This window comes from Lactuca saligna, chromosome 6 (genome assembly GCF_052625555.1).
Source record: "Lactuca saligna cultivar CGN05327 chromosome 6, ASM5262555v1, whole genome shotgun sequence".
Classification (NCBI taxonomy): domain Eukaryota; kingdom Viridiplantae; phylum Streptophyta; class Magnoliopsida; order Asterales; family Asteraceae; genus Lactuca; species Lactuca saligna.
In genome coordinates this window covers 3,114,341-3,129,820 of record NC_136422.1, presented here as the reverse complement: position 1 = coordinate 3,129,820, position 15,480 = coordinate 3,114,341, and the positions used below count along the sequence as shown (strand labels likewise).

Here is a 15,480-nt window from a genome sequence, read left to right as displayed (position 1 = left end):
TGACAAGATGTAAATAGAGTGGTTATGTTTTAGAAGGTCATTCGGATGCAAGTTGGGGAGTGCTTAGGTTTTAGAAGGTCATTCGGATGCAAGTTGGATAACGAACATGGAGGACCATTCCTCAACTTCTGGTTGGGTATTCTTGCATGGGGGAGGTGCCATTTCTTGGGCTTCCAAGAAGCAATCTTGCATTACAAACTCGACAATGGAATATGAGTTTATTGCATTAGCAGCTGCTGGTAAAGATGTAGCGACCAATTTTTCAAAGAAAATTTTCATTTTTGAATAATCAAACACATTGCCATAGTTTAAGAAATCCAATTCTAACTGTTTTCAAATCACAAGTCAAATACAACTTTTATTCCAAACATCAGAGTATCCCGTAAAAATGCTTGAGAGAGAGTGCACGTCGTGCCATCACGACTTTCCCTTGCCCTTGGGATCTGAAGTACTTGAAACAAATCCACAACCTATAAGCTAACCGCTAAGTGAGTTTCCCAGAGCATACCACACACACAGTCCACATATCACATATCATATTAGTTAGAAAGCTACATATAACATAAACTATGCATACATAAACTTGTAAGGATGCCATGGGCTCCCCCGGGGTCTTACACCTTTGTGCCATGGGCTACCCCACATGGTCTTTACCTGGGAATCCCATAGGCTACCCCACATGGTCTGACATCCATGTGCCATGGGCTACCCGACATGGTCTTTACCTGGAAATGTCATGGGCTACTCCACATGGTCTTACAGCTAATTGCCACGGGCTCCCCCAGGGTCTTTCATGCAATAACACACAATCATATAGCATATCAAATCATAGAAATTACTATCATCCTACATGCACATACATAAACCTATAAGGATGTCGTGGGCTCCCCAAGGGTCTTACACCTTTGTGCTATGGGCTACCCCACATGGTCTTTACTAACACATATGCCATAATCACATAATGGGCCGACCTTGGTACCTGAGAAGACTCAACTCTATCCTAGCATTCACCTGGTACAAGAGCAGTTGCAAGGATGTTGAGGAAATATGATTAGGCTCGTAGTTTCCTCTAGGCGGGATTAGACCATGGTAGATCGGGTTGTCAGACTGTGGGAAGGCTACAACATTCATGGGATTGAGGATGGTTGTGGATCGTTTGGGGCTGGTTGTGATGTAAGACTACAGCTGGGTTAGTAACATTCATTTAGAGCAAAGTGTATTATGTTACATCAATGTAATGGTATGTTATGTTATCCCTAATTGGATCAAGAGGGTTGTTGGAGCCATTATGGCAAGTAGGCTAGTATAGATCTTGCCAGATAGACCCTTTTTCGGAGTCGTGATGTGCATTTGTGTGTGAGGTTCTTATCCTCAAAAACTGGTTGGGATTATAATATTTTGGTTAATTGGAAGGTAAGTACAAGGCCAAGGAGGTCCAAGTTAGATCTGAAATATGATTATGGATCAACAAGACGAGTATGGGATGATACCAATGGTTGAGACTCATGTTGGGAGTCGTCTTTGTTTTCATGTGAAAGGTTTTCGACAACGATGAATGGTCGGGGATTTTGTTTCTCAGTGGAATCAGCAAGATAATTCAGGTTTGGATGGATTTTCATTCAGTTTAGGTTGTGAAGTAGAGTTGTATTGGCAATGATTCAAAATGGTTTTGTATGTCAGGAACTCAGGAAAGGTATTGGATTTTTGGATTTTGAGCTGAGTAGTGATGGTTATTCTTCCTTGGTTAAGGTTAGCGGGGCGGGGATTTGTTCGTCGTCAGTGTGTGAGTCATGCTAAGGTTGGGTTCGATTATTTTACTGGAGGGCCATCGTGTGTCAGAGTCGAATTTTACTGGGGTTCTGGAAGAATTAATCGAATCGTCCGAAGTGCCTGGAATGTGGCAATAAGTGATTTCTAGGACAAAATCTAATTTAAGTAGGGGAGAGTTGTAACACCTGTGTTCCATATTGGTTAATCTTGATATTTTCTAATGCCGAAGATGAAATTTTGCAAGAGACCATGTGCCATGATGTGGTGCTAGTATGCCATGATGTGGCAATGGTTAAGAGGATCACATGTTTTTGGGCCACCACGACGTGGCCAAGGAAGGCTACGGAGTGGCAGCTGATCATGCCCAAGCCTGTGATTCTTTTAGGGTTCCCTTCGTATGTAAACCCCTCTAAACCCATTATAGGGTTCATTATTAGCCTCTAAGCCCCCTTTCACCTCCTAAAACCCTATCATTCATCTATTTCTTGGTTCTTGGTCTTTTTGGGAGCTTCCTTGGCTTGGAGAAGAGAAGAAGAAGAAAAAAGAAAAAGAAAAAGGTGATCTTTTGGTGGAGCTTACAAGGATTCAACATTATTATCACCTTATATTATCTCTAGACCTTTGTAATTGTCCAAGTTCCTTGCTTTATGTCATTTGGTGGTTAGATCTTGAATATTATCCCATGCTCTTCATGTTTGGGCAAGTTTGGAGGGAAGGAACTCGTAAAGTTGGAAAATTTATGACTCTCTTTATTCCCAAGAGTATTATATGTTACTGATCTAGTATTTGATGGAAGTTTTTATCATTTGCCTAAGTTTTGGCCTTTAGAGTTCATATTTTGACCTAAGATAGATCTTAGACATGTATTGGACATACATATCTATAAACCTTCCACCTTTTTGATAGATTTAGCATTAGAAACCCTTCGGGAGTGATTGGGTTAAGGAATTTTTCAGATTAAGAGCTTATTGGTTAAGAAATCCTGGGTTTTGGACCTAGCGTTAGAGATCTTCATCTCTTTGGGTGTCTTAATGGATAAAATTGGAAACTTTATCCATTTAGACCATAGTATGGACAAGATCTGAGCTTTGGAGCTCTTGGGATCAAAGAAAGCAACTTAATCCATTAAGTTGCTGGAAACCCAGTTCCCACGACGTGGTAGTAGGTCGCCACGATGCGGTGCCTTGGAATTTCGTAGTTTGTTTGGGTGAAGGCCACGACGTGATGGTTGGCTAAAGTCAACTATGGTCGTTGACTTTGACCGTTGACTTTTGGTCAATCTCTGTTTTTATAAGGTTGACATAGGGTTTACCTTGTGTGGATTGTTTGGGGGTGTTTAGCACACATATTTTTTCGGTAAGAGCTGTTGGTTGTGGTCGGTGCGGCGTTGCACAAGGTTTTAGTCAGCATGGTGATTCAGGTTAGTTTCCTCACTGTATAGAGGTCGAATGCACCAATACCAGCCTACTGGTTTATGTTATATATGAAAACTAGGGGGTGATCCCTAACATTTTTATGAAAGACCTGGAGGTGGCTCCCAAAAAATTGTATGCAAAACCAGGGATTGGATCATGATAGTTATATATAATATGCTAGTTGTCTTTGTGATACTTGAATGGAAGACCGCGAGGTGACTCTTGACACTTGTCTATAATACTTAGGGTTTTGGCCCCCAGGCCTGATAAGGAGAGATCATGATACGGGCTCATGACATAATGAAAAGACTATGGTTAACACACAACAATCTCTATTATATGTATGGTATATGGTATTTTTGGGAACTCACTAAGCTTTATGCTCAGGACTTTATGCCCTTGGTTTTAGATACTTTTGGTATGAAAGGGAAGGGCCTGGGGTGACTGCACATTATCCTCCAACGTTTTCTACATTAGCTTTTTGTAACTTTTACTCTGATGTTTAAATGATGTAATTACTTTGGTTGGTTTTGGAACAAATCGTTTGTATTGTTTATGGTTTTAAAAATGAAAATTTTACAATGAATTTTTGGGACGTTATACACTTGATATTATTTACTTAACAATGAAGTTTATTTGGGAATTGTTATAAATGACAATGTACTTTTTCTTATATCTAATTTTACCCCCAAGCTAACCTTTGATGTTGATTTGTTGTTTTTTAGAAAGTACGGGTTTGTACATTGGTGTATGCACCACAATGTTCATTCATACACCCTCCATAACGTCTAACCATTAAATTGTACTCACTAGGCTTCCTTGTAGCCTAACCTACTTATTGATAAATTGTTTCAAGTTAGTAGACATTAGCAGAAGCTTAGGAGACTCATAAGCTTTTGATATTTTAATAACCCTTGATTTGTAATATCTTCTTAAACCCTTGTTTTGATATCTATTTTAGTACTCTCGCATGATTTGTTGTATTAAACCAATAAATGGTTTTGTATTAAACTTTGGAAATCATTTTTCCTAAAAGCTACAACTCTAATTTTTTTTAAAGATTTAATTAAAGGCTAATTCAAATAGGCGCATGCGAGGGGTGTTATATTGTTCTTATTTAATTTTCTTAGAATACTCATCCATATCATTGTCGTATTTTTCGATGTTGCATCTTAACTCACCTCATAAAAATGCGAACAAAAAAAAATAACAACAACAAAGAAAAAAAACAAAGCAAAACATACTTGGGTGAAAACCACCCTTTTGGAAAAACCAGAAGGGAACTCTTATTTATTCTTGTAAAATCGATAGTGCAGGGAGGTTACAAGAATGATGAAATCACTAAGGTAATATATAAAGGAAAGAGGCTTCTGAAAGATTTGAATGAAAAATATGACTTTTAACATCTTTATATGTAGCCTTACAAACATTGTTCTAAGGGTGGACAATATCGAGCGAGAAGGTGATGAGGATGCTAACATCGCCCATATGTCTTGTTACTTATGGGAGAAATCCATTTCCCAGAAGATCTCCCGAGCCTCCTCTCCCTTTTCGTCTTCTTCATATTGGACTATGTGTATCGTAGTTATACCAAAAAGCGAGGGATGGGAGACATACTAGCTAGTGAAAACTATTTCCATGTGTCTATGGAAGAGAGGTAAAGAATGATAAGAAAGAACAAAACTTATGTTTGGGCTGATTATTGTTTCACCGAAGGGAGGGGTGATAGTTATAGGATACCCATCAAGCCATCACCCTTAGCATCTCTATAAAGCATAATAGTTTTTTTTTCTTGAATGACAAACAAAAGATTAGCATTATAAAAGATTAAAACGAGAGACTCAAGTGAAATTATAAGAGAAGTTTAATATAGAAGACATAAACCAGACAAACCAATCAAGTTTTGAAAATTTTGGATCTACACTTAATCCAAAAAAAATGTATAATAATTAATTAGGAAACTTTGCTAACTAATTATAATAACATCTACAATGGTGAATTTAATGTGAGAGCTAATATGATGACAAATATAGTTGTCATTCAATACATTAAACTCTACCAATGCCACCTTGATATTCTTTGGAGTTCAATGTCCACTGAACTGATCAATAGAAAAAATCAAAGTTTTTAATCTTAAATATATAGACAAAACTGTCAAATTGGTCCTTGTGGTATTCAAAAATCTTTGGATAGGGTCCAAAAAGTTTTTAACTTGCATGGATGGTTCAAAATCAAGAATTTCCTGTAATTTTAGTCCAAAAAATATTGAAAAGACTATTTTGCCCTTCTCATTTCTTTTTTTTATTTTATATTTGTTTTAATACCTTATTAATTAAAAAATAAATAAAAGAAAAATAAAAAATATATTTTGGGTCCACCCCACCAGCAGGTTCTCTCTCTCTCTCTCTCTCTCTCTCCATTGTCTTCTTCTTCTCATCCTTTCTTCTTTCACACATAAACAAATACCGATCCACCATCGTCGGCCACCACTCTTAGCCACCACCACCACCATTTATTCTATCTTTACCTCTCTCTTATCTCTCATACATACACACAAAGAAAACAAAAATACAAAAAACACTTTTAAATCCAAAAATAACATCAACCCACATTCAGTAGTAAAACTTTGGATCTGAAGGTGTGATATGTCACCGATGGAGCTCGACGATTCTCAGGAGGTTGGAGATACATCGACCATCCATCTTCCCTCTTTGTTGCCTCCGTCATCGCTTGAAACCCTAAACGGAAACGGATCTGAAACCCTCATTTGCAAATGATTGCTTGAAACCCTAAATGTCGCCGCCATCAGTGAGCTGGAACCCCTAAATGTCGCCGTCATCAGTGAGCTGGAACATCTCCGGAGAAGGAGAAAGACGGGCGGATCAACCATCGTCTTCGTCGAGTTGTAGATCGGAGAGACAGTTGTTTTGGAAACGGCCAACGAGTGGGTTTCTTCTCGGCGGCTCATGGGCCTTCTGAGGCGTTGAGGTGGTGGTTGTATGTTCTTGAGTGAGTGATTGTATGTTCTTGAGTGAGTGATGTAGTGATGTTTGACATATTTGGGGTTGATTTACTCTGGTGAAGAGAGGGAGATGATGAGGATGTTTCTGGTAAGGGTTGTGGTGGATGACGGTGACTGGCGGTGGAGTTTATCGGTGAAACCGGTGTTGTTGGGTGGACTGGCGGTGGAGTTTATCGGTGAAACCGATGGTGGATGAGTGTGTTCATCATGGATTGTGTTCGTATATGGAGTGTGTGTGTGTGGGTTCTTTCTGGAGAGAGAGAGAGAGAGAGAGAGAGAGAGAGTAGGGGTGGGAGTGGGCCCAGTTCTTTCATTTTTAATTTTTAATAAATAAATTATTAAAGAAAATTTAAAAAATACAAAAAAAGAAATAAAAAGGGCAAAACAGTCTTTTCAAGTCCTTCATGGACCAAAACCAAAGGAAATTCTTGATTTTGGATCTTCCATGCAAGTTGAAAACTTTTTGGACTCTATCCAAAGTTTTTTGAATACCACAGGGACCAATTTTATAGTTTTGTCAAATATATACTATAAATTAACTTTTGTATTTTTCTGTTGAATTTTATAAAGTTCAATATATTTTCATAAAAAAATTGATAGACATATGAAATATAAAAAAATAATGTGATATTCTATTTTACTCTATCAAGTCAATGAATTGTAGATGTTTAAGGTGTTATAACTAACTAATAACTCTGGTATTCGCATAAAATAGTACACAAGAACCAGCAATAAAAAATTGCTTCATAAAAATGGAAAGTAAGCATAGTCAAATACACATCAAAGTGAAATATTATAATTTTACAAAGGCTGATTATGCACCAACACATTCAATATACTCTACATCGTGGTATTGAAATTAAGAAAAATAGTTATAAGCAAGCAAACCACAAAGACCGAAAAAGATTTAAACAACCATTTATTCGTCAAAGCCTCCTTTTTTCATATGAACAACAAAAATGGCCTTCCTTTTTTACATTTCCATTTTTGTCCCTTATTTCTTTTTCACAAAAAGTTAGGACCAAACATGGCATAACAACAAAGAAGGAGAAATAGCAATCAGAATTTTACATCAAAAGGGAAATCTAAACAAAAAATAACTCCAAATTTATGCATGGCCTACAAAGTCATCTTCTTCCAACTCGATCCCTTCTTCAGCAAGCCTACGCTCCTTGTAGACATAACCTTTCGCCACAACCAGAAATATCCCAAAGTTCAGGAGGCTTAAAATTGCAAGTAACCAATAGAAGTTGTAAAGCCTCCCCTGGTTCAAGTTATCAGCTATCCATGGGTTCTTGTCTCCTGTAATCTTGTGAACTATTGTCACCAAAATAGAGCTAAAGAAGAACCCTAACGATAATGTGCTTAGAAACAATCCAGTGCTCATTGTTTTCATCCCTTTTGGGCACTCCCTTAAGAAGAAGTCAAGCTGTCCTATGTAAGTAAACGCCTCACCAGCACCCACTAACACAAACTGCGGAGCCAACATAAAGACTGTGATTGGCACCACCTTAGAGGGATCATCTACCATGCCATGAGACCTAGCAACTCGTAGTCGTTTGATCTCGCATATAGCAGCTGCAACCATGGCCAATATGGAGAGGACTAGTCCTATTCCTATACGCTGTAGAGGGCTTAGCCCTTGTGGGTGTTTGAGATACCGTTTTGCAATTGGAACAATGATTCGGTCATAGATTGGCACAGTTAAAAGAATGCTTCCTACAAAGAAAACTGTAAGGGAAGCGGCAGGGATCTGAAAAGAGTTTCCGATATGTCTATTCATTGTGGTAGCTTGTGACACTGAGAGTGTCGTCATTTGGGCATAAACTGTCCAAAATAGTATTGTGGTAGCCCAAGTTGGTAACATTCTGATCACCATTTTCACTTCCTCGACATCAGTTAAAGTTGAAAGATTCCATTTGTCGACAGTAGCTAGTGATTCGAATGATCTTTCTCCATCTTTAATTGCTGCCTTGTCAAGGAAACTGCCAAAAATAGTAGATCAATCAATAACAATAAAAAGAATATATATGGTCAAGTAAAGGCCACAACTGTCACTAACTATACTACTTTATTTTTATAGTCAAGATGCATCACCCGATTGTCTAGTGTCTATATATCATGATCAGCTCTAAGACGTGTTTAGCAAATATGGATGTAATATTTTTTTTTTGCATAACTAATACGATCGATATATAGAAGTTTTTCATCAGCTGTTGGAGCTCCATATCCGTGTGTTGCTGATGGTTGTCTTTTTTATTCTTTCTTCAGACGTCTTTTTCTGAGTCTAAATCCAACTTGGCCTTGTTTCTCCGATAGGAGACAAAAGGGTGTGAATATCTACAAGACTTTGGCTAGGGTTAGGGTTACAAGACAGAAAACTTGGTTTTCACATTATACAACTAGCATCAAGATTGATTGAAGACAGACTGTATGTTCGATCAGAACCTCGTGATCTTGATGGTGCACTATTTGTTATCTATAGCACAATCAAGACATATGCATGCACATGTATGTTTAAAAAAATCTAAAACTTAAATGATTAAGATACTCATAAATCAGATCTATATATATATATATCTATATATATATATATATATATATATATATATATATATATATATATATATATATATATATATATATATATATATATATATATATATATATATATAATAACACAATATAATAATCGTAACTTTTACAATATATCCAAGAAAAATTGATAGATATTTGGGTTTCTGTTTTCCAAGGTAAGTTTTCTTTTCGATGGACACCAATTGCGATGGAAGGTAAAATTAAGAAATACGAATGGTAATTACTAATTAGATTATATTTTTTGATCGAAGGGTTATGCAGTCGGTGCATGATAAAGTAGTAGACAGTGAAATATCAAGAGCATTGATGTTTGTCCTTAAATAATTGGCATTGACGCCTAACAGTTTTGAAAGATGCAGACAACCACAAAGTGCGTGGTTTCAAAATCATTGAAAAGGTGAAACAATATAAGGAATCTTTTTGGGTCTTTAGATAATCTTTAGGATTCTAAGTTATACTTTTAATTATGATATAAAATTATTAAAAAAAAAAAAAAAAAAAACATAAAGAAACAAACTGAAATAGTTAGCTTTTACCTTTCTGTATATACTTGCTTTTAGCTTTTTGTTTTTGTTTTCAAATCTCATAAACTTTGAATCTAATTATTAAGCATTTAGCAAACAATAAATTACTTTTTTTCGTTAAGTTATATATTTTTTATGAAGTAGAACAAATAATATCTTAAGTAAATAAAATCCATGCTAAAACAAAATTGGTTAATGATTTTTTATTATATTTTGTAGGCAAGCAAGAATTATTGGTATAAATAACAAGGAATATGGTGGCCTAGGATTGGCTTATTATTCTAGTTGCTTGAGTTATGGACAAAAGATGGCACCCACAAGTTTTGTTGTCAAATTTGAAGAACAGGATCAATCATTCGTGGATCTGATTGCCAATTGGCCATTTTATTCAAAGTATATTTACATCTATTATTTTCATCATTGATTGATTGCTAAAACATGGGACCCATCATAAGCTTAACTCTTATAGTGATCTCCACATGCTCAATTATGCACGTCATCGTTTAAATAAAAGTTTGAAAATTTAAGTTAAATAGTTGTGTTAGTTTGAAAATTGAGAAAAAGCTAACTTCATAAATAAACTTTATCCTAAATAATTAACTAGTAATAATATATTTTTTCATAAACACTCAATCATACCATATATTTGAGAAGATGAGAGTCGACTATGTTTCATATATTGCATGTTAGATTTATCTAATAATACGTACATTCTTTTAATAAGAAAATGCATCAAATTAAGTCAAGATTCTTTATCATCTAAAGTTTAATAATCAACCGAAAAAGAAAACTAAAACAAGGGCCAACTTGTAAACATAGTTTGGATAATATTTTATTTATGCTAAAAGGAAATTAAGAATAATCTCTTTTTATGCATGAACAAACGATAAAATTACTTTCTATTGGTCACATGTACATATTCTCATGTCTGATGAACCTTTTCAATAAATAAATTAATAATATTTACCACGGCGGAATTTATCATCTATTAAAAACAGAAGCAAAATCTAGATATAAAGACAAATAAACAGAAAGTGAAAAGGACTCACCGATATTCTTTGCTGTGTGGCAACTTCTGCTTGCTTTTCTTGCTATCAGCTCCTTCGTTAATTACAATATCATCCACGTTGAACAACAAGGAAGGATCCGAAGGAAGCTCCATGTGTCTCTTCTTCCATGCCCCCACGAAAACCGAAGCTATCTGTGTTAAAGGACTACCCACAAGCTTCTTGAACCGATACCTTTTTGTACCCAACAAGAAGATCATCAACCCCGTAACAATGACACACGCCACGATCCCATACCCCCAACGACGACCAAGATTGTCCTGGATATAAACAAGAACAGTAACTGCCCCAAGTGACCCGATACTTATGAAGAAGAAGAACCAACTGAAGAAAGCGACCATTTGGGTCTTTTCCTCTTTATCGGACTCATCAAACTGGTCTGACCCAAAACCCGAAACACTTGATTTGAGTCCACCAGTCCCCAGAGCTGTCAGGTAGAGTGCAAGGTAGAGAAACGTCAGCTGGACATCGGTAGCCTTAGCACATGAGTTGCCGCTGTCAGGGGTGCATTTTGGTGGTTTAAGGCTAGGGATGGCGGTTGTGATGGTTAAAAGTGTCACACCCTGTTAATTAATCATTACAAAAATAAGTAAAAGTACAGACTACGAACATAGTGGACATAGTTTAATCAGTTTTTTTTTTTTTTTTTTTTTTTTTTTTTAAATATACATGATATTTTATACTGTTGCATAGTTTCAAAATGGATGAAATGTATCACTCTCACCGTTGCTTGAACTGCTGCGAATATGGCGATGGTGAGGTACCTATAATTAAACAGACCCATGACATAAAATGAAAAAAATTTACATTTACTCAAAGCTTCATATAAGGAATAAATTGATTGATATGCAGTAATTACCGGCCAAGAAAAGTGTCAGCAACAAAACCTCCAAGAAGACATAACATGAAAGAGGTACCCAAGAAATTGGTGACATCATTGGCGGAGCTAGCATTTCCAAAATGCATCGTCCCGGTCAAATATGTCACCAAATTCACAGCGATACCTAAAGTTGCTAACCTTTCACATGCCTCCACTCCTGAATAGACGATATATACTTCATCTTAGATTATCTTAATCTTAATCATAATCGTAAAACACAAGAAATGGAGCAGGAAACCAAGAATGATGCTTCGACACAATATCAACTGAGTTTATAATGAAAGACATGGATACAGAATAGGACAGGAAGGGTGATGAACCTAGAATCATGGCGGCACTAATCCAGCCACCGGTGGTGGCACGGTGAGCCGGCTGACCCTTGTAGTCCCAAGCATCACTTAGAGTTTTTGCTACCTGTAATTCAGGGAGAGCCATAGTATATATTTTGGTTTCTTCTGTATACAATGTTAGTATATGCTGCTTAGGATTTGAAGGTGGGGGGGGAAAGATCAAAGATATTGGCCGGGGGGTTGAGCTGCTTAATATTCCATAAATTTTAGGCAATACCGAGGGGCCTTTTATAGCAATCAATGTGTGATTATATCTAATTATCTTATTATTGATCATATCCATTTTTATGGCATTATATTAATATTGATTATATCCATTCCTTATATACACAGCATTAATTTTCTAATTTTTGTGGCATAATATTAGTTGAGAAACGCTTCATGTATATATAGGTCGATGTATATTCATTCAATATAAATAATATAGAGAACGTAATCAAAATCGATACCATTTGTTATTTGCATTAATCATAATCAAGGTTCTAAATAACGTAAAGCGTGACTTGACGACAATATCAAATCTCAAACTTTTCCGAGCCTTGGCGAGTCATGAAATGTGTAAGGCGTAACCTTAAGGCGGCAATTTTTTATATAATTAATATTTTTATATGTATATTCAATTATTATTCATTTTTATACACATATATAAATTAACGCGGCGATTTGGCAAAGCTTGGGGGCATGTGCAATTCTTGGAGTCGTGGCGTGCCATGACGGAGCCATGACGAGCTTTTTAGAACCTTGCTCATAATATATAGAAAAATAAATAATTTTAACATTAATTTCTTCTAGAGAATTCTTATAATTAATTTTCAACGAATGAGAAAGTAGATTTTAATAAAAGAAAGTATTACATATTTATAAATGTCGACACTCCAGATAGGAATGGTTTCGGTTTCTTCAGCTATATCATTTGGATAGTAATTTGATTAGAATGATGATGATAATAGGAAGCAAAGCAAAACGCAAGAACACAATCGACGTGTTCGACACATAGCGTTTGAAAATTTCTAGCGTTTGACAAAACGCTCCATTTTCAACAGAATGTTACGTTCCAAATCCAAATGTTATTTTATGTAACTACAAGTTACAAGCTACTCGCTACCTACTACCAGCTAATTTTGATGAACACGTCCAATATATGGGTGTAAAACCATATTATAGGAAAAAAGTACAAGCCATTACACTTCTTGTATATATAAAGTCCATGATGCGAACGGTTTAGATAATTTTTATAATCGACCATACTAGGGAGTAATAGGAGGTGATATGGAATAATTGAGGGCAAATTTCATAAACTTCATTAAGTTTATACGATAATTCGATTTTGATATTGCGTTATATTTTGTCTCAAATTTGACACTTTATTTTCCAATTTGTTACAGTTTTGACTATTTGACCGGTTAACCAGGTTGCCTGATGATGTGATAGGATGATATATCAGTTTTGATGACGTGACATGCTGACATTGCATGTTGAAGTGTCAAAGTTGAAAAAATATATCAGAAAAATATCAAATTTTCGCTTTAAATAATATTTTTTGCACTTTTACTCTGGGATTCGACGAGTTGGAGGCCCCAACTCGTCGAGTGGAGGCTAATTTGGATGCGGGTGGAAGAATCTACTCGCTGAGTCGGAAGCCCTGACTCGACGAGTAGACCTGCCTGAATAAAATCCTAAATTTGAGGGTTTGCAAATTTAAACACATTAAGTGGCCTCCACTCCAGCCTCCATCACCCTCATACCCCATTCTCGAAACCCTAATCAGTTGTGAGTGCTCTTGAGCTATTTTGGTGCCATTTTTTGTGATTTGAAGCTTAGAGAATGAAGGAAAGACTTGGAGGTTCGAGAAGAAGGTAGTAGATCCAGAGTCTTGGTTGGATTTCCAGCTTGTTTGAGGTAAAAAGCTTCAACCTTGACTTCCCATTTGTTAGATCTTCTTTAGAGCTTGAATCTGATCATTTTTGGGGCATTTCTAAGTCACATTTGGGTTTATAGCGTAATGTAGAGTGTTGACTTCAGATCTTGAGCCTTGGAAGGTTCTCATGACATAAAGGTCCTAACTTTATTGCTATAAGAGTCCCATGCACCATATAAACCTCTTTTTAGGACCATTTAAGCCAAATACCCCATGCATGAGCGTCAAGTTTGTAACTTTATGTGTAATATGGACCCTAGGAGGTCAGATCTATGTTTTGACTGCATTAAGCCAGATTGAAGTCGACTGAATAGTTTTGGACATAGAGGGACTCGGCGAGTCACTCATGTGACTCGGCGAGTTGGGTTGCAGTTTCCCCCAAACCTCTTCTGATATTGGGCAATGTGTTGAGTTGGAAGAACACTCAGACCGTTGGGTTCATTGTAGGCCTGAAGATCATGGAACTCGTCGATTTCTAGAACAGAACTCGACGAGTTTAAGACTAAGTCCCAACTGCATGAAGACGAACTTGACGAGTTCAGAAGGAACTCGGCGAGCCGACAACTAGACGTGCCTTCTTCGATGAAGAAGGACTCGACGAGTTCAAGGATGAACTCGGCGAGTCAGTGGTAGAAAGTCCCGACCTTGTATGAAGGAGAGCTCAGCGAGTTCTTGAAAGACTCGACGAATTGGTGGGTCAACCCGGCGAGTTAAGTAAACCAAATGTTGAATTTGACCCAGAGTTAACTTTGACCAAGGTGTTGACATTGACTTTGTCTTTGACCTAAATTGACCATGAAATGGTAATTAAGGAAGATTGTAATGTGTGGGGATCGAGAGGAGTTGATTCCGACAGTAAGGAAAGTTCAGACACCTCACGACACTGAGGTGAGTAACCTTCCAGTAGAAGTGGGTCTAAGGCACCAAGGCCAATGCAACGACCCAATTTTCTCAGCCAAAATTTTCATTTTCAAATCAACACTTTGGAAAACATTTGGGGAATAAACATCATCATTTCATAAACATATTTCGTGTCTGAAACCAAAACATAAAAACAACCATAATGTCAGAGTACAAATCCTAGAATATCTCGTAGTACGGAAAACAAAGTGCGTGTGTGTGATATGCCGCTACCGTGCCAGCTCCTTCCCATTCGCTGAAGAGGCACCTGAAACAACAACTGAAAATCGTAAGCATGAAGCTTAGTGAGTTCCCCCACTGTACCACATACCAAACAATCACATAACATACATATATTGTCAGGAATATTTGGGTGCTGGTCTCCCCTTCGGTCCTCTCGACCGGGCACTAGGGACTATTTCATCCCTACCACTACCATATAACATGTATCACCTAATCTATCTAGCATGGTTGGGCATATCTGCCCCTTCGGTCCTATCGACCGGTATTCTGGGGACTATTTCCTCTACTGTCACTAGCACATAGCATCATATCATACTAGCACATAAACATAACAAAGGTAGTAGTAGCCCTAGATGAATATCACAGAGACAATAATCTAAACATACACTCCTACTACTGGGACGACATTGTGGCCTTAGACCCACTGCTATTGGAAGGTAACTCACCTCGTAGTAGCTGCTGAACTGTACAGGAATCCTCTGACTGCTGCTCCGGAAATCCTCCGGCTATAATTCCCACAAAACACTCAGTCAGAAACTGACATCTATTCTTAGGGTAAAACGACCATTTTACCCCTGACCAAGTCAAAGTCAAAGTCAGCTTCTAGTTGACCTGACTCGCCTCGCCGAATCCCTATCCTTCCATTAGACCTCAAACCCGTCTTTACTCGTCAAGTTAGGCGATGACTCGACGAGTTTTCCTTCTAACAGAACACCGAATGAATCCACATCCGACTCGCCGAGTTGTATGAACAACTTGTCAAGTATCATGAAGATTGCCTTGGACTCGTCGA

The 15,480-nt window shown here is 37.1% G+C and overlaps 1 protein-coding gene across 1 annotated transcript; it reads right to left on the bottom strand.

Annotated features, from left to right (window-relative positions):
- Positions 1–7,111: 7,111 nt before the first annotated feature.
- LOC144999995 (protein NRT1/ PTR FAMILY 6.3-like) lies at positions 7,112–11,828 on the bottom strand. Its single transcript, XM_078959135.1, has 5 exons — positions 11,597–11,828; positions 11,256–11,433; positions 11,121–11,160; positions 10,379–10,959; positions 7,112–8,192 (listed from the first exon to the last, which is right to left on the bottom strand). Exons 1-5 carry the CDS (start codon positions 11,709–11,711, stop codon positions 7,316–7,318), a joined length of 1,791 nt encoding a protein of 596 aa, XP_078815261.1. The 5' UTR covers positions 11,712–11,828; the 3' UTR covers positions 7,112–7,315.
- Between the last annotated feature and the right edge of the window lie 3,652 nt (positions 11,829–15,480).